General features: G+C 38.1%; 1 protein-coding gene across 1 annotated transcript in view; it reads left to right on the forward strand.

Annotated features, from left to right (window-relative positions):
• LOC134867385 (ephrin type-A receptor 6-like) overlaps window positions 1-24,860 on the forward strand; it is a 135,823-nt gene that overhangs the window by 76,674 nt on the left and 34,289 nt on the right. The window contains exon 5 of the mRNA XM_063887922.1: window positions 1,565-1,900. Coding sequence (XP_063743992.1) covers window positions 1,565-1,900 — 336 coding nt within the window. The remainder of the gene's footprint in view (window positions 1-1,564; window positions 1,901-24,860) is intronic.

The raw sequence follows: 24,860 nt of genomic DNA on the forward strand, positions 1-24,860 counted from the left end.
TTAATGTGTGAACGAGCGATATAGAGAAGGTCACATAAAGCTGTTATTATTAGGCTGTAATTTGTAATATACTGTTGGAGTAGTAAGCAGGCCTATTGTATTTATTCTAGTTTATATTTAGTTATATTTGGTGTATATTTAGTTATATTTAGTGTATATTTCTCCTTCCTTCTTTGTATTGAACTGTTGCACCTTAATTTCCCTCAGGATTAATAAAGCTTCTTGAATCTTGAATCTTGTTTTGGGATATTGGGGGAGTTAGGTGGTCCGTGAGTATTTTTTTATTGGTTAAGTGGTCCTTGGTCTGAAAAAGTTTGAGAAACACTGGTGTAAAATGAAAGCGTCCAACAATTCCATTACAACGAGGCAAACAGTGGATTCAAGTTGTTTTGTTTTTAAAGGTTTAGAGCTTAGCAAAATAAAAATACTTTGGTGATAAGACTTCATCTGTGTGAAGCACTGTAAAAAGCTTTGGACCATATTAGGATAGGAGACCAACAGGATTCTGTGTAGTCCAAATTCTGTTTTCTATTTAAAGGTCTCCTATTATGCTATATTTGAACAATATATTGTAGGGCAATATCTATACAAAACATGTCTGTGAAGTATTTTGCTCAAAATACCAAACAGAACACCCACTGTAGCATGTCTCATACCCCTCTATTTCAGCCCTGTTCCTGAAGAGCTGATTCTGTGACTGTCGCTTTAAAACTGAGTTGAGCTGAAGATGGCCACGCCTCTTTGGAGCGTCATGATCTCTCTCTCTGGAGAGAGAGGTTTCGAAAGGAGAAACTCAGCTAAACGCTGCCGTGATTAAACGCCATATTATGTTCAAAACCACATCAAGCATTATTTCTGAAACACTTCTCAGTGTTTACCACTAGAACAGTGACATTATATGTATTATATATACAACTTTAAGTCCCTCCTGCAAACATCCTGCTAAATACACAGACACACAGAGGTGCTGCGGAGGGTACTCAGCTCGCGACTGTATATTGGGGACGATAGGTTGAGACGTGTCACATGGGCAAGACGCTGCCGAGTTCAATGTAAAGCCAGCTCACATTTTGGTTGTGACGTCTTATCGGCAGCAAATCTGGATCAGCTCGTTTGTACCCCCGTTTTTAGAGATGTGGGTAGGGAGGAAAAGAGAGAGGGTTGTCTCGTTACACACCGGGACACATATTTATGTGTAAAAGACAGCAAAAAGTGCATTTAGCATAATAAGGGACCTTTAAACTACCATTCCTGGACATCCTGTAGCGGTTGTAATTGAAAAGTGGCAGGATGTGTAATACTACAGAAAAAAGCAGGGGAGGGAATACACTCAGAGAGGAACAAAAGCAGGTCAGAATAAAATCCGTATTTAACATCATGTGAGCCCTCACTTGGGTCTAAATTCAGCTGCTAGGCTTTTTTATTGATCTTCAAAAGAATAGAAGAAATTATTTCATTGCCAGTAGGGCTTAGAAGCCATAAAATGCTATACTGCTTAAATCCCACAGGTGAAAGTACCTTTTGACTGTTTTAGCTTTTCATTCCTTTTTCCTACTTCTGTCAGGCCCTCCATCTCCTCCCCGCAATCTGATGTTTAACCTCAACGACACCTCTCTGATGCTGGAATGGTCCCCTCCCAGCGACACCGGGGGTCGCCGGGATCTTACCTACAACGTCCTGTGCAAACGCTGTGGCCCCGAGCCAGATCAGTGCCAGTTCTGTGAAGAGGAGCTTCGCTACCTACCACGGCCGTTAGGCCTGACCAATGCCACAGTCACTGTCATGGACTTCTCAGCACATGCCAACTACACCTTTGAGATCGAGTCCCTGAATGGTGTGTCAGATATGAGTTCCTTCCCTCGCCCGGTCGCCATCATCACAGTCAGCACGGATCAGGGTGGTGAGTGTTGAATTTTACTAGATGTTTATCAGTAGTTCTGTGTTATATCCCTTTGACTGCAACACTGTGATGTTAAAAAGGTTCATTCTGCTTTAAGTTGGGCAGAAATACACCCCCCACTACATCAACAGTACTTTCAGTATACAGCATACATTCGCCCCAGTGTGTCAAAGATCTTAATTTACAAATGACATTCAAGCAAACCATTTATTGAAAGGTAGGAATAGTTCAACTTGCTAAAGCCTATAACTTATTCTTGTTTTCTGGCAATTTCACACTACTTTTCAACAACATTGTAGAGCTTATACTATGAGCTCTTCGTTCATAGCAAAATTGTTACTGTTTTGATTTGTACCTTTTGATGCAGATGGAGAAAGTCAAAGTTAAATACAGAATGACCTTACAGTGAATTTTGCTGTTGTATTTTTAGTCTTGCATCCTTAACTGTTGCTCTAAATGATGATAGTATAGGCCAAGGAGAGGTTGTCTCTCCCTGCCTACTTGCTCCAAATAAAAAATGTTATGCTGAAAGGTCTATATTTCCTCTGGGGCCCTGGTCTGTACGGGAACACTTATGCTTTTAATTTGTGATTTGCAAACACTGTGTTTTCTGTTTTCTCCCTCCTCCCTCTGCTGTCCTCCCTTGACTATTCTCTCTCCACCTATATTCTATTGGTTTCCTGCCATTCTCTCTCTCTTGCTCTCTCGCTCTCTCTCTCTCTCTCTCTCTCTCTCCTGTTTTCAATGTTTTCCCTCTCATTCCCTTTATCCTTGTGCTGCTGTGGGAGTCAGGGAGCAATACATTCTCTCATGCAGCCAAAACACATTAAATGCATTATTCCATGTCACAGGGGAAAGCTCGAGCCTTTACAGGTAACTCAATGTTACATGCAGCCTTTTTATATCATTAGGGTGCCCAGTTTAGCACGTAGGCTGGGCAGGTCCCTGAGCTGTACACAAGACCCACTTGATCACTAATATACCCAGCTGCAGCTGTTTACAATGCTTGAGGGAAGAGGTAGATTCCTTGCCATCAGCTAGTGATAAGCAGCCTGATGAAATAGTTTACCGCTCAGCTTGAAATCTGTGTTTTTATGTGCTTGAAGAAGCTATTGATTACCTAACTGGTTATACAGTATGTAGGCTATAAAGGCGATGTGAGCACTCCAGTCATGATCCTGGTCTGTACTTAAAAAAAATGGAAATATATAACAGTTTGGCCTTTAGTTGTTTCCCATTGGAAATTGAAATACCATGGTTGAACAATTTTTTATTAAAAGTAAAAGTCTTGCAATTTAAATTAAATTCAGCAAAAGTTGAAAAGTATTTTAAAAAGTTGTCCTTAAGAAATATATTATAGTTATATGGTTAACAATCCACTGTATTTGTGGATAATACCAATTCAAGGTTTCATTTTTCAACGTGTATTTAATTGTAGGCACTTAATAAACTCCATAACTTCAGTCATCTCTTTTCAATTCATATTCCCACTTCTCTCACTATACAAGTTACGCGGTATTTTGAATAAAGTCATTTCACATGCCATACAGTCTTACTTTCTATTCCCACACCTCAATTAGTAGCTTATATCAAAGGAGATATCACTGACATGTGTATAAGACCTGCTGTCTTTGTTGAGAATGGAGGAGGAGGATTCATGCACACAAATAGCCCACACTGTACCAATTACTACTGTCAGTTGCCTTTACCCATACAACTTTACATACTTTTATTCACTGATTACACCAGTATGTTTTACAAACTGCAGCATCCATTTAACAGTAAGCTCATGTATTTTTCTGCGGGAAATATATCTAAAATAGTTAATTCTGCAAGGAATACATCTGATTTAGATTTATCATTGGTTGTTTTGTGGAATAAATGTTAAATCATTGTTAAAAATAGTCATCTTCAGTCCAGTTTCTTTTTGTTTCACAATTCCTCAAGTCACATATTAAGTGTATACATAATATTTAAAACAACATTTCATAGATTGTTTTGCGAAAGGTAGGTTTGTTTTCTGCAACCTTACACCTGTGTGTCTGACCTCCCTTACTATAGAAGAGCTAGCGTGTCACTGCACAGTTGATAGTTAGAAGGCCACTATTTGTTGAGAAATTAACCAGACAAATGAATATAACTTCACCAAATGTGTATACACTTGCAAAAATGTAGTGGGATCAGATAGGGTTTTACATGGTACATACCCTTCCTGTCATTGCACAACTAATACAGTAATGCTCAAGTCTATCACCCGGACTGCTAACACTGTAGAACTGATTGTGTTGGAGCTGTAGTTCAGGGCTTTTGATGCAGTTATTACACACATCACTGTGAAACAGGGTGTTTGAGATGGTCCTAAAGATTCATAATGTATTCACTGTAATTAGGTATGCTAATTTATTTGTATTATTCATATATTTTTTTTAATATTAATATGCATTTTTTATATAATTTATGTTTGAGTCCTGCAAACACTGATACCGCACGGCTACACCATGACGATGTAAGAGGCTTCAGACAGGCACATGTTTTGATGAAAAAGGCCTAACACATAGGCTGCTATATGAAACCTGCTGTGTTTTTTTGAAAGGATTTAAAATGTGCATAAGGTCAACTCAAAGGAAAAACCATGCAAGCCAAAAAGGAAATCTTGCCTACTGCGGTAATTTTTTTTCCTGCGACTCCAGTGATATGCTTGTACATACATATACTTTTGCACACATGCTTCCCTAGACACTTCCACCAAAACCTCTCTGATGGGCTTGTTTAGAAATGTGCACAGAAAATTCTGATACCATTAGCATAGTGTTGCCATCAGCAGAAAATAAGTCATCCATATGAATGTCTCCTTGTTGTTGAGGAATATCAAGGGTCCTCTGTAATAAGGTACGCGGGCCACAGATAAATTAGAAGAAGTCATCAAAACGCAGATGGTACATTCCTTGTCGGTAAGCATGGTATATGAGTTGTTGTGCAGATGATTGTTCTGCTTTGAAAAAACCGAAACACACACACACACACACACACACATTAGTGGCATATACAAGTTAAGGCATGTGATCATTTCCTTTCAGGCAAAAGCTCTTCAATATTTTTGTGTTTTATCCAGTCAAGCACATATGATATATGCATCATCTCTTTAACACGCTCGCATTCACTCAGACTTTGTGTGGGGAATTATAAAGCATCATAAGGATTAACAGCAGGGGGGTGTCATGGCCTCGAATAAATCCTCTCGTATTTGGAGAAAGACAAAAGTAGTCAGGGGAAATTATGAGTGCATTTCAAGTTCTTGAAGTCGGCACCAGAAACGTGGCACTGCCGTGATCCTACAGACTTATGCGTTCACAGCTTTAGGACCGGGAGGTTGACATCCCCCGCAATTGTCAAATATGTTTTACCAGCTATTAGAAACTTTCATGGGCATCGACTACATCCTTCCGTTATCTGCATCAAAGCCATTCTGAGGGGAAATATCACATGATCGTTCCTCGCATTGGGATCCCTTTTACATTTGCATATGCACCGAACATGTCATATCCTCCCAAACACCAGACAAGTGACATCTGGATGAGGATGTAGAAGGTAATGTGAACAGAGGAAAAGTGCAATGAGGGAGTTAGCATCCAAGGTAAATGTAGTGAAAGAGGAAGGGACGAAGGGGAAGAAAGGAGATATGTAATATGAGAGCAGAAGAAGATTGGGACAGAGACTGATGAAGTGACAGTGAGGGTAAGAGATGATAGAAAATGAGCAACAGAGAATGAGAGTACGATTGAGTGAGGAGACGATAGATGAAAGAGCAAAGAAGGGGAGGCAGGATAAAAAAAGAGTGTGAATTAGCAGACAAGACATGTGGGCAAAGGATAAAGATTGCAGGGGGGAAATTAAGTGACACAGACATCTGTGCACCTGTGTGTGTGCACTGTGTAAACTACAAACTTGAAGTTGTTTGCTTTATGATTTTAAATTGATCTTAAAAAAAGCTTTTATCACCAACATATGCTCCTGAGCAAGACATACATCAGGTAGACTCTAGCAGTGGTTTAGCTAGCTGCTTTGAGCGGGCACCTCTCATTGCTCCGACAGCTCGATAAAGATACCCCAAAAGTCCCAACATGTTCCCTGATTGTTTGTTTTTTTCAGGATTAAAGGTTTGTCAGATTAATAGGCCTTTGACTGTTTCTTTTTTTTTTCTTCTTGAGGAAAGTGTCATGACGTGTCTTGGATGACTTGTTTAGTATTTTCTACAAATAAACATTACAAACCATTGTAAAGTACTTCAAACAATCCCCTATAGCTTAAGCCAACAGCTTTTAATTTACTTTAATTTATGTATTTTTTATTTTTCTTCAATTTGGTTGAGTTTACAAATGAACTTATATTTTATTTTATGAAGTAAAAAAAGCATAATTGTATCACCTCAGTGTTATAATGTTTTTGCAGTCAGGTCAGAACGAGTTATTTAAAAAATAGTGTCTATGTGTGCGTACAGCATAAGGACAAGGGGGATTTCAGAAGTATATTGCATTATGTAATCTTGGAAATATGTTGTCAGAAGGGGCGGACAGGTGGATGAAAGAGGCAATGGAGAAGAAGGAGGAAGAAGAAGGAAATGGCCTAGGAACAGGAGAGTTGCTTTAATCACATGAAGCAGCTGGGTAATTGTGTATGTCACTGAAAGCAATCAGAGACAGATCGCATTCTGAGTTGCGGCGACGCATCAGAACATTCTTGCAGCAACTTGAGAGGCTGTAATCAGACGGTCTTTTTGTAAATGCAAAGCCCGATGGGTAAAGCTAACAATCTGGGAACTGCATGATGATATGGAATAACGTGGGAGGAGCTGGCGATGGGAATGCTGATTATTGACTTGGCAATGACTGCAAGTGTTTAGATCATTTTCATTTGCTTCTATGCTCTAAAGGCAGATATAGAAATTTAGCAAGGATAATATGCCACCATCCACAAAATCAAGGATGATATGAGAGTGTGCATGTCTTTGTGTTAACAAAGTAAACCATGCATAACTGGGGGGTAAATGGTGTACCGTGTATGTGTGATTACTATAGCAGAACCTGTGTATAACTGGTGTAATGTCAGAATCATACAGCACTGATTACCTTGGCTGTAACAATCAGTTTCTTTATCACCATCATCTGTCATCTTCTTCTTTCTCCACTAAGCGGTGCAAACCACAGGGACATGCCAACTCTGTGCAGAATCTGAGACTTCATCAAAATCTGAATTGATTTTGAGAATGTGCTTACCTGGCATGCAGGCTTATTACACCATGCACACAGAAGGCTCAGAGTTAATGGTGTGCAGAATAGTGTGTAGTGATGAAAGATTAATAAAAACGATGATCTGATGGTACACCTGAAGGTGTTGGTGCAGTATGCTCCAGATTGCTACCCATTACAGCAGAACTCACACGCATTATCTATTAGTCAGTAGTTCATTATATCAAATTGTAACATCTGACAGTGTAGATCACTTCAGTCAGTCTAACACTCGCTGAATTCAAGTTATTTAAAAATATATACTTTAAATTCCAATCTAAGTAATGCTTGAACGTATATAACTTAAGAAAACAAACAACCTAAATCACTTCAGTAATAATGTCTTGAGATGCCAAACAGTTTGTAAAAATATTTTCCAAATGGCTCCAATGAGACCAAGAGAGGTTTTGTTCAAAGGTTTTAGAAAAGTAAAACCACAATCTCCATTCTTCCTTTGCCTGAAATGTTAGTCTATCATTTGGTTCCTATACCTAGGGATCAGAAATATATTAGGGAGACGAACCACAGAGATCTTTAAATATAATCAAATTAACTGTAAAATAAAAAGGGAGACCAATGCAGACCTGGGGACTAAGGCTTGTCTCCTATATTCTTTATTTTTATAATGAATATTTAATTTGCTTGTGTCAAAGACCAACTGGGGGCACGAAATGATTATTGACACTGACACCCTCGTCTGTTATGTCTTTTTATTTCACATGTCTCTGATCATGTTAGAAATAACAGTGTAGTGAATGCTATAATTTACACAAGTACAATGATGTTGTTACTCCATAAAGACTGTGTCCGAAGGCAATCTGTGTTGAGAAAATGAGTTTGAAATGTAGCATCTGACAATCCCTGCACTACAAAACTTTTATCACTTGCCTTTTATGAGCACTGGCAGCACAAATGTGTCCACATTAAAGCTTCTATTTCAAGACAATAACTCCCAAAATGATTAACAATTATGAGTCATGCTTGTTTCACTGTTTTGTCTGCAAAAAAGTGAATGAGCTGCTGATGATCTTATCTAAGGATATTAATCCTATTATTCCTTAACAATTCTTTCTGCACATTTTGACACTTTGTTCTTGACATATTTGCACACTGTTTTAAGGATGTGATATTGAGAAAAACACAACCCATCCAACAAAATTAAAAACTCTATCAGTCAGGATTATTCAGTTTAAGAGACATCCCAGATGAAACACTAGTTTGTCAGCACATTTAATAAATATCAAGTTAATTAAACATTTGCCCAGTATATGGTAATAGATCAGTGCTAAACTGAACTTCAAAAAAGCTCAATCAGTTTTGTTTTTATTAATTGTGTTGTCATAGATTAGATGTCTGTGTTGTTCACAAACTGTCAAGTAATTTTGTTTATAGCCTATTCTCACATCGTACAACAGCATGTAACCCTTAGAACATCCTGTTTGAGTTTAAATAACCCAAAACACGAAGCATTAAGTTCTCAAATAAATATAGTCAGTCAAAGATATATTATGCACAAATGTGTCAAAATCTAAGTTTTTATGGGAGAAACCTCTGGCCCACCTTGATATGCAATGGCCTTCTGCCATGCCACCAGCAAGCAGCAATGAAACAATGCAGCATAAACGAAGTGTGTGTGTGTGTGTGTGTGTGTGTGTGTGTGTGTGTTGTGTGTGTGTGTGTGTGTTCCTTCTCAGCCACCGTACCCCTCCCAGGCAGCCCTCATCCAAGCATCGCACCACGCTCTAACTAACTATGACAAATTAGCCCCACACTTAATTACTAGCCTGGGAAAATCACAATGATGTTTATTAGGCGCGGCATCATAAAGCAGTTGTGTCCGTGCCCCAAGACCAAAGCGCTGTGCCGGAGAAACACTAATAATAACAACAGCCATACAAATTGGCTGAGTGTAATGACTGGGGTCCCTGAAGCGCCGACCGGGGTGGGGTGAAGGGGAAGGTGACTTTCTGCGGATGAATCAATACTGTTCCTTGCTGTGCTGTGCTGTGCTGTGCTGAGCTGAGCTCCAGCTACCATTGTACATCTGCCTGAAATCCACTTTGTATGTTTCTGTGTGTGTGTGTCTGTATGTCAGTGGGGTGGATTTAGTTGCAATCCTTCCTCCATTATGGCTGAATAGGAAAAAGGAGCTGCTGATGAAAAACGCTGAATATATCACATTACAGGAGAAGCTTTTTTTTCTCCCCTGACATAAAGTTATGCGGGCCTGTGTATCTGGGGGGTCTTCTGTCTGATAAAGATTGAGTGTGAGTGTGTGAGTGTGTGTGCGTGTTTCTGACCACAGCTGAGCTTGTGGCATTGGCCTTGTGGAGAGAGCGGTCGTAAATAGAGCCTCAATGCTTGCTGGCTTATTACAGGTTGATTTATCTGGCTCTCTTTAAGGAATCCGCGCCCTTGGCACCTAAGCCCCAAGTTCGGCCCCAGGGGGCCCCAATTACCCAATGCCTTGCGTGTATGTGAAGATGTGTCAAGGGAATATTTTGCGTCGTAGTGGCATGGATATGGCACGTGTGCACACGTCTGTGGCTGCTGTATAGATCAAAGTAGCCATTCAGTACCAGGGTCATCTTCATCATCCCTCTCTCTCTCATACACACTTTTTGTACCAACTGTGGAGAGAGATACAGAGAGGAACAATGGCACGGGATACATTTATACGACAGCTTCTGCCCGTACTGTGATTTATCAGGGTATTTATCCTGCTGATGTGCCTTTATCTTTTTCCCCCCTTCTCCCTCTCCTCTGTCTGTCTCCTTCATCTTTCTTTCCCTCCCACACTTTTACATTAAGGCCCTTTGTATGTTTGAATTGTGTCCATTCATCATTTTAAGCTCTGACACTACATGCCATTTTACTTTACTAGGTAAAGACAGCTGCATAGCATTGATTTACCGCATTTAGTCCTAGATTCAGAGTCTTATTTTATTCATAATGTTAGGCATTCTTTCCCTGCATTCCAAGGATGCATTTATCTGTAAAATGTCATGTTGATCAAATATATCTTCTTTTTTATCTCCCCCTGTCGGAGTTCAGAATATTTCACAGTTTTTTGCACTTTGTTTGAATCTTATATTATCATCCTGTCATCAGTATAATGTCACTGCAGTTTGATCATGATAAGCACAGTAAAATATGAAGAAAGAGATATGAATCCTGACAAAGCTCTACACTCAGAGGATCAAGATTAATCAGATGCTGCTTGAAGGAATACAATCACTCTGATATGCATGTCTACATAGAATTATTATATTGTTGTTTATAAATATTCCCTTATAACACAATTACTTGGAGCCGAGTTAAGCTATCTATGTTGTAGTTTATATAACACGTTTTTAACACGTTGTTAGATATTCAAGTGGCAGGATTTTGGGATATCACTTGCTTTTGATTGTCTTTTCCTCATCACCTGACAGCAGAGTGTTAATTTGTTGATATTGTTAGTTACATAGTGACAATCCACTGGGACATTTTCAAGATGGAGATATCATCTGCTATTGTTTGCGTCACTCTCTGCATTCTAAATCTGTCTGCTCCCGCTGGAAGGTGGAGATCTAAATCCATCACAGTGGGAAACATGTTCATTAAAATGTGCAACTAAAATTACATGTCTGCCTATCATCAGTAACTCTGTCACTCTTGCACACCATCAATGTTTTTTATTCATTGTAGCTGCGGGTTACATTTAGAAAAAATTAAAAGAATACATATATTTCCTCTTACCTGCAATATCATTTTTATTCCTTGTTGTGAACATATTGGAACTAGAACTATTTTCCCACCATCCAACAACCCTCCAACGATATCACCCGAACGAAGAACTGCTCCATCTAATTACAGATTAGAGGCTTCTCCTTGTTTTAAACATAAATTTGATTCCCCATATGGTGAGATGTCTTCTACTGATCACAACATATGTGTTGTACAAATGAATACACAACTAGCTTAAATAGACCGTTTTCCATTGTGAATACCAAGTCTTGCATAACCTGCATTAACTTAACAAAATTAATGATTGGCCACTAGAGGGCTCTCTACAGTGCTATTTATCTTCTGATAATAACAGGACATACTTTGCCAAATAACAGCTCTATAACTGGACATGATGAAGTGTTTGCTGCTTTTGCTTTGTTCCTGTGTTTATCCTAATATGAGGAACACAGAGGCCTTTTCCCATTGTTGTCAATTGAGTGTGTGTACAGTATGTTCTGTTTGAAGTGACGATTAAAGAATAAATCATGCAAAAACAGAGAGCTGTGTGGTTAGATGAAAGGGAGTGGATAGACGTGACTTATGGATAGTTAAAGCATTTATTTTCATAAGAGTTTGGATGTTAAGCTTGATTTAGGTATTCATGCGTGTGGTTATGAGGAAAATGCATCACACAAAAATAATGTTTACTGTCAAAGTTTGATTTAATAATCCCAATTAAAGTTCAACTAAACTTTTTTAAGCATATAAAAAAAACGTAATCAATAGATGAGGTTTGTCCCGGTAACAACCCTTTGTTTACATACAGTACGAATATTCCCGCAATCCATTGCTCATGTAAAAATATTGATTGTAGCCAATTCAACTTTTAAGCCAACACAGACACAGTCCTTGAAGTCATGATATTTTATTGTCTGTGATTCTGTATGTGTGATAGTTTTAGCAGTCAGTGTGAGATGTTTACTTTACAGAATTGTTTTAACAGATGGGTCCTGCTTCCCGATTGGCATTGATTCAGTCTTAATTTCTAGAAAAGAGCTGTCTAAAACCCAAAAGCTAAACAGATAGTGTCCTCAATTGATGGCTTCTCAAGCATGTCAACCTCACTCACCAACAAAGTGTATTTGCTATCAGCCAATCATATGTCCATCAAATGTTTACTACCTGAATTAACTACTATAGCACTCTATGGATTCCCCTTCACCCAGGTCTCTCCTGATAGCCCTTGTGTCTTGAGGCAAATATAATCATGACATTCCTGTTGCATTCCAGCTCATGTCATTCCTATCTCAAAGATATACATGTATTCATCTACATACATGTGCTGTATATGTAGTACACATATATAGGACGCCTCCATGCATGTGTATAAATATCTTGAAGCTCAGTTGTTCTATTGATGTGCTCATTAAAATTCATGGACATACATATGAAATCCATCCCACAAATACTTCACCCACCAAATCTACTTTTATCCATTGAAAATGTAGAGGTAAAGATATATGTTTTATAGAATATTTAAAGCTGGATGGGAAAAGATCAAATCTAAGGAAAATTAAACCCAACAGTGGTATGCCATATCTCCTGTAAATCCGCTAGCAAAATCATGTGAAGGACATGCAAGGACATGACATTGCTTCCTCAATGAAGGATTCATATCTTCACTGAAGATTGAAGATGGATTGAGCTACTGACAAATGATCCAGCTCATCTTCCACTTCAAAATGTGGTCATTTATATTAACTTTTTCTTAATTAACAACCAAACATCTTGAAAAGAATCCAATTTGATCATAAATATAGTCTTTTCTTTGGAAAGGACAATACACCATATTTAAAACCAATGTTAATGAGTAAGTGTGTGTGTAATGAGTAGAGAAAGGATTTTCCAAAACTAGGAAGCTTTTACCATAAAAGACGTGTGGCCGAAAGATGTTTTTCTCGTAAAAATGGATGGAGGTCAGAATTCATTTAGTATTTGTTTAAGATTTTAAAACTGAAAAAATGTCTATATAAAGATTCTGCCGAGGGGTTGTGGTAATTGTATCAATCTGGTTTAAGAACTACTTAATATCAAAACTGACATGAAATGGGAACCAGACGGACAAATGTGATTTAAGGCTATACCAGAAACCCGAAGGATCTCCCATCCCATCTGCTCTGCTTTGAAGGTGTTCACCCTCGGTGTACTCCTGCCCTCTGACTGGACCGCTTGTCCTCTTCTTCTCCTGGTGTCTATCTACTGTATGACTACAGTATCTCTCTCTCTGCGCCCAAGTGTGTAATCATGACGGCAACCTTTGAAGCAGTACAGGCAGATGAAAGGAAATAGGAATAAAGAGGACAGTTTTTTTCGGGAAAAGGTGTAGATAGCAGAGGGGAGGAGAGACAAGATTACATCCTATTTCTCCTGGGCTGTAAATGTTCATTTAGCATTAAAATATTGCTGTTTCTGTAATTTACTTATATTTGTTATCACAAATTGGTGTATTTTAAAACATGATTTGATCCTTGGTGAAAAATTGTTTTTAGTAGCTGTGTTTTGACACTTTTTCAGATACACTGTTCTCACTTGATGGGTGTGAAATCATCAGTGTAACTTCCAACTGTGCACATATCCCAAACCTATCATCCGACAGAGTGTTGATATTCTAGCATCTGCAAAACCCCAGATTACGTTCAATTACAATGTTTTTTAATGTCTTTGCCAAGTTTCTTCCACAACATGTGGGCTTGGCGAGTGCTACTGTGAAACTATGAGGACTGTTTTTAAATATACTACTATACACCATTGCACATATTACACAAAATGTATCTCCAGAACAGTTTTTTTTTGTTGCATTGCAAGTGCTCGGACTCCACAGGAAGACTGAAATGCTAGTATAATTTCCTTCACTTTATAGTCACTCTGTGCTGTGAAGCTCCACTCATCTTTATTGAGCAGCTAAGAAGGTCTCAGCGGTAAATATGTGTTTGGTTTTACACACTTTATAAAGCAGACAAACTTGCAAGCTCACCTTTCACTTTGAGTGCTTTGGGGAGAAAATGGGTACTTGTGGTCCTTTTGTGTGTGTCTGTGTGACAACATAAGTTATTGCAGTGTGTGCATAATGCTACTTGTTCTCTCCTAGCACTCATGGTTTTTAATAGATTCATTGTTAAGTCCTCAAGGAGAGCAAGTATATTTTCTTCAAGATGCTTTATTAATCTCCTCATAGAAATTGGTCTGCCGTGAACCCTCAATTTAATTTCCCTACAAGCTACTTTGGTTTAGTTACAGAAAAGTGGTTGTTAAAAAAAGATGAAAAAGAAAATCAAAAGGTGAAACAGAAAACTTTGAAAGTGATGCTTGAACATAGACACGTCTACTGAATTATCTTACTTTTCACTTAAATCTTTCATAATGTGCACCCATGTCATAACAAAACAAGTTTATATAACTGAAATTGAATTTGGTCTCTTTGCCTTTGCTTTTAAATTCATTGTGGTTAATATTTGAAATAAACTCTGTTTGTAGTTGTAGTGGTTCATGTTGGTAAGCCATCAGAAACTAAATTAAAGCTGTTGACTGAGCCAAGCCCCAGAAAGCTTCGACCTGATTAATTATCACTTTGCTGGTGATGATTAATCAGGTCTGCACGTCATTGTCACAGACTGCAGCATGGCACTAAACAGAAGGTGTTCTTGTTACCCAACATAAAGTTTGAGGAATGAGAAAAAGGTGTGTGTATTCATTGCAGCTCTGGATATCATTCTGTAGCTACTAAATAGTTGTTGAAACTTTGGTTTTTCTAAATCGGAAGTGTAACAAGAACTCAGATCTTGTACTCAAAAGTATATCTACCAGAGTTGAAGAATACTCTGTTACAAATAAAAGTCCAATAGTATCAGCATCAAACATACGTACAGTGCCAAAAGTAAAAGCACTCATTATGCAGATTAGGTTTTTTTCAGAATAATTGAATGTTTTGATTATAAATATTGATGCATTTAGAAATGATCCAAGCTGGTAAAAGTGCGGCTAATTGTATTTATTATGTTCGCTGCATGGTAGCTTGTAAATGTAATCCTTGTGTAACTAAAGTCTTATTTAAGTGTTGATTATATTTTGCATCATTAACCCAGAGCAGAGAAAAGTAATTTAAGGTATTAAATAAATATAGGAAGGTTAAAGTACACTATTTATTTCTGAATTGTAGTGGGGTAGAAGTAGCATACAATTGAAATACTCAAGTAAAGATCAAAATTGTATAAATAAAGTATTGAGTGAATCAACTTAGTAACTCTACACCAGTGACCAAATGAAGACATGATTAAAAAGCTCTAATGTTACAAATAGTTTTCAATAGTTTATATAAATTGATGTGAAAGCTAAATATAATGTCCTGGTTACTCGTCAACATTTTACAAAAGCTTATGAAGGTAAACTCGCAGTTTTGTCCGCACCAGTTGAATAATGCTGTATTTGTGAAAAATTAGCATGATTGAGTGTACTTGTCAGGAGAGACCGCTCTATGTATTAGGGGAGTGGAGTGCTGTGTTTGCAGTTGTGCAAGTAACACTGTACAAACACACACACACACACACACACACACACACACATGCAGACACACACATGCATAAGAAACGCACAACAGAACGAGGGCTGTGTGAAAAACCCTGCACCTGTAATGGAGTGATAATGCTGAGTAAGACCGACACACACACACACACACACACACACACACACACACACACACACACACACACACACACACACACACACACACACACACACAGAGAGACATAATGACTGTAGCTCCATCAAAGTGGCGTGGGCAGTAGAATAGTGACCTAAATGGGTTGGGCATTGCAGCATCATTGGTGATTACCATTGAAAGCCTTGTGATATATAGCACCTATAAACAGTCTATAGGGAAACAAATTCTAACTGGAGCTCCGTGCAGCTCTGCAGTCTGAAGCAAATACTGTATATCTATCATTAACAGACGTCGGTGCACATTTGGTTCTACACAAAATAATATCAACTTTTTATGTAAAAGCAATTTAACTTTTGTATCAAGCATTACCACAAAAGCGACTCGTATTAGTTTGCAGATGTATTTATTTCCTATATGCTGCATATTTCTATAACAACTGTTATATCACTGTTGGTTAGTTTACAAATTGGTTGCAGTTGAAATACGTACATTGGCATGACTATTCAGATAACTTGTAGTACGTTCCAGCAGATTGAATCTTTTTCACATTAGTCCTAACACATCATGCTGCCACCAAGCTAAGTTAATTGTCTCTGATATAAGAATCAGACATCAGAATCAGAAACAGGTTTATTGCCAAATAGGTTAACACATACGAGGAATTTGTCTTGATGTTAAATTTCACCTTGAGTGCATTATTGTTTTTATAATTTCCATTGTCATTTATAATATGTTAAAACAGTTGAGAGAGCCTCGCTAGCAACTCCAGTGCAACTGCCCTCCAATGTGCTGTATTTAAATGAAACTCTGACTATGAGTGATGAGGTTATGTTCTTACTTGAAGTTGTTCATATCCACATCACATGAACAGTTTGGGAATTGTACCGACTTTAGCATACAGTAGTCCCAATGGTTAAGCACAAATAGGTTGGAAAATGGGATCAGGACACTTAAATTCAGATTTATGTTTGTTTTAACTTGTACCTTCAGTCTGACATTTAGCAAGTAAAACAACTGCTCTGTTGGATTGAGGTCATTCAATGAATCAATGTTTTTGATTGTTACAGACTACATATAGATAATAGTTAAAACACCCTTAAAGTAATGTTCAGAGACATTCTAAAAGCTTACCATCAGCCCTTGAACCTCATCAAATGTCATTTTACTGTTGAAATTCAATGTGCTTGAGTACAGAGCCAAACAATGTAAAACACCATAGGGCTTTCTTCCTTCAAAATGAAATCAAATATTCCAAATGAACTTTCAACATGAAATCAATTATTTTTGAAAACATAACTAAAATCAAAATACTTTAAGGGACCAACAGAAGAAAGCCCAGAAATGTTTAGAGGAATCTCCAATGTTTTAGAGTCAGTGATGGAAATAAAAAACACAGAATACGATGGGACAGAAACCCATCCAAAGCTTTGTTCAATGGTTTATCTAAGTCAGCTGTCTTTGTGGGGAAACTTCTTTAAAGTGACCCTCAGAATTGTCTCCAACACACACATTTTTTTCTTTCCTTTGTGTGTTTATTTCCATTTAGACACCTTATGCATTATTGATTCTCACAGTATTTACACATTAGAACGAGCTTATGGCCAAGTCTCTGAAGAAGAAAGCACACCTATTGGTTCTTCTATGTGTGTGACATCGTTAAATGCCCATCTATTATGGTGTGTGCATGTGTGTGTGCTGACAGAACCACAGATGGATGACACACATAACTCACACACACACGCCTCTCTGGCAGTAAATCCCTACAGACTACACAGTCCTTCTACCAGAAGGTTTTCCTGTCAAAGTGTCCTTGAGTAGCTGCATGGAGCCACCATAGAAGCACGCGAAGCTCTGTCAGACTGTTGTCAAGTCGTATCATCAAGTTTCTCTTTTTTTACTCATCAATGCCATACTTTTCTCTAGCTAGCACTACAGTCTCAGTAGACAATGTTGCCAAACTCTTTAGGTATCACATCAAACACATATTATCTTGACTCGTTTTAATTAAATCTAGTTATTTACACTTAGAGAAAGAAATGTAAATAACACTATGATCCAAAAAGAAGAGAAATCATAAGATGGATGATTAAGTTTTTCTGAAATTAGACACCCTAATGAGTTATCCAAAGCTTTAGAATAGCTGCTCGGACACTTTATTTAACATATATATTATTGAAAATCTAAATCTAAAACTGGTGATATGTTATTAATTACACAGTTAGATTAAAGAAACACCAACATATTAAAAGGGAATATAATGGTACAATGAAATGCACTGAAAAAGTCCCCAGCCATTTAGTGTAGTCAAGCATTGACATTTGATTAACAAATGCTACTATAAGCTCCTTTTTAAAGAGCTTTTAGCAGTCATATAGAAAGTTCCCCGTTGTGATTTGGCACTAAATAAATAAAATTGAATTGAACCTAAATGAGCAGAGGAAGCTGAGGAAGTGAAATGTGTCCCAGCCAGCTGTCTTGGAGTGTCTTTAGGGCTTTATCCACCAATAGCCAAGGGACAGAGGAATGTGTAGAGGGGTTTATATATATATATATATATATATATATATATATATATATAAAACATGACATTTGAGAAAAGAGAGACTGAAGCAGTAAAAGACAGAGTGAGGATGAGAGTCCCCTGTGTGATTAGAGCCTTGAAGGAACAGTGACATAGAAGATGGGTGAGTAAAACAAGCTTCTGTCAAACACCCTCATGTCTATTTGTTCATGCAAATATGGTGCGTTGTTGAAAATATATGTTTCTCCTTGACAGTTCTTAATTATCTTGTTCTTTATTGTTGCTTAATGGAAAATACTTTGTACCCAGGATCTGATTGTTATGTTTCAAAACCAACTTTAACTCTCATGTCGTTAACAAGAAAAATGAGCGTAAACCAAGCTGACTGCACATCCATTCCAGCTGTGCCATGTAAACAAATTTAACCCACACATGGTTGGTATCCACTGTTTAAGAATATTGACACAGTGAGACACTGGGAAATGTGAACCGCAAGGGTGTCCAAACGTACAAGGACATAATAAAATCAATTGTTTAACAAAAGTACTGTCGGCCCAGAAAATTAAACTTAGCCTCGCAAACAGCTAGAATGAGGTAGCAGATTGTCCCCAAACAATCACAAACCCAAACATTTTGTGACTGTTTATTTCCAATGCAAAAAGCAAATTACCCCAAGGGAATCATTAAAATTGTATCTTGAGAGGCAGATTTTGGGGGGAGGTGGGGTTGCAAAATGACTGGGGACTATAGGTGGGTCAGGAATAGACACAGTGTGAGGAAACAGACAAAAACAGGAGGAGAGAGACGGTGATTTAGACTCAGTGGTGCGTAGCGGCTACCAGCCCATGTTGTCATTGACAGGAAGTGAAGGGTACATGCCTTCCCCAAACTAGCTTATCCTGCTGACCTCATGGGGACAGTGTGTGTATGCATGTGTATGTAAGAGAGGAGAAGATTTTGCCTAGCAGTCTCTATCTCTCTCTCCCTCCAGTCCTGAAATGAAGGATGCTCCCAGTGACTTGGTTTCACCTCAGTCGACACACACTCTGAGCTAATGGTGAAGCTCTGGGACTGGATGTGTCTCTCTGTATGCCCCTTAACAGTATTAAAAAGTGGGTGCAAACTACAGAAACTTATCACTTAGATCTGTATGTATTTGTGTATGTAGAAAGTAAATATACATTGTGGCTTGACACACAAGTTTCTCCTTTTTTAAGAGGCTCTCAATGCATTTTATTTGTGCTCAGATCCCTGGAATCATCAAGACAGAATTTGAAAGCTTCTCTGTAAGAAGGATTCACTCAATAAAGCTTTTTAACACTAACAGGTTTTTCTTTAATAAAGCCACAAAAATAGTTTATTCTACCCCAGTGTTCAATCTTTTTTTTATTAGAGTTCATTAGACTTTGTTCACAAACATCTCTAGTTATTATAATATGATAATTAAATGGATCCAACCCACGCTTTAGTAAAGTCTGGTAGAAAATGTCTAAAGAGATTGGACAACAATACTTAATTGGTATAATTGCATAATAACATGTATTACAAACAGAAAGCTAACCATTGCATCAAAGGTAGATGTACCTGACTGTGAAGGAATATAATTATATTATAATTAATTGAGCACAAAACAGAATGTCAATCAACAAATGCAATGTTTCATCGTTATTGTTTTGGGAGAAATTAAGACATTTTAAATGAGATGCCAAGATATGTTGTCAGGTGAAAGTCATGGTCTGGACACACACACACACACACACACACACACACACACATACACACACACACACACACACATGCTTAAAAAAAAAAATAGCAGTGGTTTCTTCTTGGCCCTTATTCTGCATGACAATGTGTCAAACTGGGAGAAAAGCAACTCCAGAAACATATCAATCAAAAAGTGGGGGGAAAAACAATAGGACACAGGATGAGAGTGTGTAGGTGTAGGAAGGAAAAACTCTGAGCTGTGTCGCATAGTGGGTGACACACAGTGAAAAATATCACAGCTCAGAGGTGGAGATGCTTCAAATGCAGGTCACGGGATACAGGATGGTAATTGGGTTTCTCACACCAAAGTATTACCTCCTGTAGATCATTGGCAGTAATAATGAATTCCTGTGAGCTGTCCCCTGACTATGGCTTTAGTTTGAATGATTCTTGGAGAAGTACTGTTAAAGAAAAACATAACAAAAAAACATGTTCACAAATATTCACTTCTTTGAGTCCATTGCATTCACCGAGGCTCATGTTTGTACGCTAATAAAACACCAATATGTCTTTGCAGCTACATACCACAGAATATTTACGATGAATACTTCTACACCTGAACAACTATTTAGATAGACACCTCAGAAGACACTCACAAGATAGGTATAAAGATCTTATTTGTCCTTATTCAACTCTACAAGTGTAGAACAAGGACACATTAAATACTGTAGGACAAACTGTGTATTATGGGTTAATGCAACATCATGAACAACACTGAAAGTAAGACTCGACGCAAGAAGGAAAAAATAATATTTAAAATGCAAGATGCAGAACACAGGATATAGGATGTAACACACAGTGTTGTCTAGGCTTTGCATCTAGTATTAACTCTCCAAAAAACATATGCAAGATTATGGAGGACATGTTGTGGGAGTTGGGGAACAAAAGTACCCAACACACACAGAGATATGAATTTGGTCTTTTTCTGTAGACACTCCTGTGTGTGTTTACGTACAAGTTGTTGTTTTTCAATGAACAGCACCTGTGTGTATTGACTTATTACATTTTCCCGTTTCATATGGTTATCCATGCTAGAAGGCAAATCAAACCTGCATAGTTCCCTGTGAGTATATGGGGATTTAGCTGCGATGTTGTGCCTTGAAGATTAGCTTTTCTTCTCAGGATGTTTAAATATGAGAGTTAAAGCTCTGCTTATTGAGCTGGGACTCTGGGATGGAGTGTGTATAGCTTCACTTGTATTTTACCTCATCCTTTCCTTTTCATGCACTGGCGAGGTGTTGCAAGGCTTGGATGCAGTCTTGCATCATATTCTAAGATATACTGATGCTCGTGTTATTATTGTACGTGTACCCACATACATACAGTGAAGCTGAAAGCATACAGGCACACATGAAGAATGACTTTAGGTGAGTGAATTCTCTGCTTTCCTCTTTGTTGTTCAATCATTGCTATTCTGCCACACACAGTCATAGAGAACCTCAGTACAGAGAAGAGAAGCAATGATGTGGAGTCAAGAAGTGTGATATAGATGCAGAAAGAAAGGAAGAAAGTCTGTGTATGTGTGTTATGATGTGCGGGCGTGTGTGTACATGGGTGCATCAGTATGACAGCTTTCAGAGCAGCACTTCGTGGCCAGCTGATTCTCTCCCATCTGAGATCCTGGGTGAGGATTATAAAACCAATCAGCAGAGGGTGATTGCTGCAGCCAGCTTGTGATTGGATCACAACCCAGCCGCCGCCATCAGCTCCACGAAGAGAAAGAGTGAGAGATGAGACAACGAGACGCAGGGACAGAAAGAGAGTTGAAAAGAGATAAATAAAGAAAGTCGTCAGAGGGGGGTTAGTGGCGGGTTGAAGAGAAAAAAAAGCAAAGATGAGACTCAGAGAGAACATCAGATCAAGATCTTGGGTGTTTCCCATCAGGTTTCACTTTCCAATTCATATTAACTACCGCCGGCACACACTACAGATTTACTCATGTGTTGCCTCTGTTGGTTACCTATCATATAGATTTTTCAATTTCCTTGCCTCCCTCTTCAGCTATAGAAAATGATCTATTACACCCAAACAGTACACGGTTCTGCTCCAATTGTTAATAGTGCAGGGTTTCCACAGTATGTCCTTTTTATCTGAGCATGTTAAATGAAAAAGACTCACTTTAAAGGAAAATAAAGCAGCAGAGGCAGAGCTCCCATCTTACAGCTGTTCCGAGTCACATTAGGGTTTAAATAATGACATTTATTTTGTATTCATTTATTTTACCTGGTTTAACAAAGTGATGGTGTGTCTGGTTGGGGCTCCTGGCTCACAGTAACAAAGTCTTAGTCTTTCGGTGATGCCACACTCCATTCTGTGTGAAGTTGCATGTGCATGTTCTTCCTGTGTTTGTGTGCCTCTCCTCAGGGTGCTCAGTCTGCCACAAGCCAAAAACAATGTTCTGTGTTTCCGTCCTGCGGTAGTCTGGAGACCTGTTCGGACGGTATTTCCATGCCTTTAACCTAATGCATGCTGGGATCTGCTCCACCACAGTGATTAGTATCTCTTTATTTGTGACCCCCCCCCACAGTCTTTCTTGGAAATGGGAAAGGGCAAAAGCTTCTTTGACTACTACATAAATAATTTGATATGGAATTGACTTCTTTCATCCACAGGAAAACTGTTCATCTCTTAGCTATAATATCAAGGGATTTCATGCTTATGTTGAGTAAAAAAATAAAACAACATAGATGTGTTGGCTTGAACTGTGTGGTTTTTCAGTTGCAAAAAGACACAGAGAAAGTTGGGTGTATAGATATTGCTCTTACATTCCTCTTCTTTCATTGTCCTTATTCTTTAACAGACCTTTTAGGGATTGTATTGAAATGTTGCCAACGGCAAACAACACAAGATTTAAATATAAATCGGCAGGTGTTGCTGTATGAACTGGGATTAGCGGCCAATTTGAATTTGGACATTACCTGGAAGATGTATTTCACCTTCACACTTAACATTGTACATTTACATTATACTGATTTAATATTCCATTTAATTGCCTTATTTGCACATTTGTATATTTCTCATTTGTATTCATTTTTATTTTTTTGTTATAATTATTTGTTATTTGTTTTTGCTTCTTTTTGTATTTAGCTGCTGCAACAAAACATTTTTCCCAGTTTGGGATAAATAAAGTATTTCTGGTTCTGATTTTGATACTGAAGATTTTAGGCTTTCCAATATTGTGCACTTGGGCTTTGTCACATCAAGGGTTTTCATCAATATGTGAGTTTGAAAGCTTAATGATCATTTTAGCAATACTTTAGTCTAAAGCTAATGGTGATTAATTTATCCATTTAAATGGCAAATGTCTTGAAAATGTTCAAAATAATCCGCTCAAATAAATGAAGGTGGCTTTCTGACAAGTAGAGTAATGAGCATCAGATCTGACGGATTTTAAAACAAATATATTACATTATATAGTAGAATTGGCTGGACAATTACCTCAAAACATTATTTCTACAAGAGTTCAAATGACGAAAGCTCTGCAGCCATGTAGAAAAGGGCTCAGGTATGATCATAATGATTGGCTCTTTAACTAAGAGGATTTGTGTGCTTGTGTAGACATTATGAATGTGTGCATCTGCGATATAATGTTCGCAGGTGTTTGCTCGGCTGTGTTTGTTGGCAGGTTTGTTTAGCTGGCTTCCCATGGGGCTCGATGTGACCTGGGGCATCTGTTGCCCCCTGCCCATTTTCTGCCCTTCAGCACCCTCTTTTATCTTTGCCCATGAACTGCTGCTGCTGCTACCACACACACACACACACACACACACACACACACACACACACACACACACACACACACACACACACACAGTCATACTTTAAAAAACTCAGACTAGTTCAGATTGTGGAGAAAAACAACAGATGTGGAGTCAAACTATGAGAATACAAGAGGTGATTGTCATAAATACTAAATGTCTGAACTTTGACACATCTGCATTTTGCTTTGAAGTATAGAAGGTAGATTGACATGGTAACATAATATTAAGGCTTGTTTTAGACTGAGTTGGATTTGGGTATACTTTTTGCCAAGGACAATGATGAAGAGAGAGATGATGAGGGTTAGGAAAAGTGAAAATGAGGTTAGGAGGGGGCATATTAGCACAGCTGGGCCCAGTAGGGAGATCTGTGCCCATATTGGCCTCCTATCTGTTTATTTTTATTCAGGTTACAGCAGACACATATTCACCTGCTTAATATGGGTAACATTACATAGGGTGGGCTAGGGACAAAGTCATTTAGCTTACACCAACTTTAGGGACACGCATAAAGGTTTAGTGTGAATTACTTCAGAGATCCGATGAAGTCCCAAGTAATTGATATGCGTTTAGAACAATGTAAAATGTCTCTAAGGAATATCTTTTGAAAGGGCAATGCAGGTCCTGACACCAGAAACAAGCATAAATCAAAAAAAGGGTAATTTGTTCAGGGACAGAGACACATTTGGGGAGTTTGAATGTGTCATTTATTATGATTAACCAACTCCCATGGATCTGTTGGGATTACTTTTCCTTAATAAGCTTATCTTTGTGTTGAAAATATGGGAGGTTTGCCTGCCCTCAATGACAATGCTAACATGATGTAGCAGATATAAGTAGCATGTTAGCAAGATAACATTGCTAATTAGCACTAAAAATTCAGTCAAGACAGATATTTGGTTATAAATATTTAAAAAATAACTTCCCAGGTGTCGCTTTAAGAAAACAAACCATTGAAGTTATTAGGATTGTGGAAAGCTTGTGAACTAATGGACCAAATATGGCACCATTCAAAGGCTTTTGAAGTATTGCAGTCTGAAGTAAAGCTGATTGACAGATATAAAAAAGTCTCAAAATACTAGAATGGTTCGCCAAATAATACTTTTGTTGCAGCTACATAAATGAGTATACCATAAGTCTATGTGGGAACCACTGGTATTTTTTAAGTTAAGTTTGGGAGGCCGTCATTGAGCTACCCATG

Source organism: Eleginops maclovinus, chromosome 7 (assembly GCF_036324505.1).
Source record: "Eleginops maclovinus isolate JMC-PN-2008 ecotype Puerto Natales chromosome 7, JC_Emac_rtc_rv5, whole genome shotgun sequence".
Taxonomy (NCBI): Eukaryota; Metazoa; Chordata; class Actinopteri; order Perciformes; family Eleginopidae; genus Eleginops; species Eleginops maclovinus.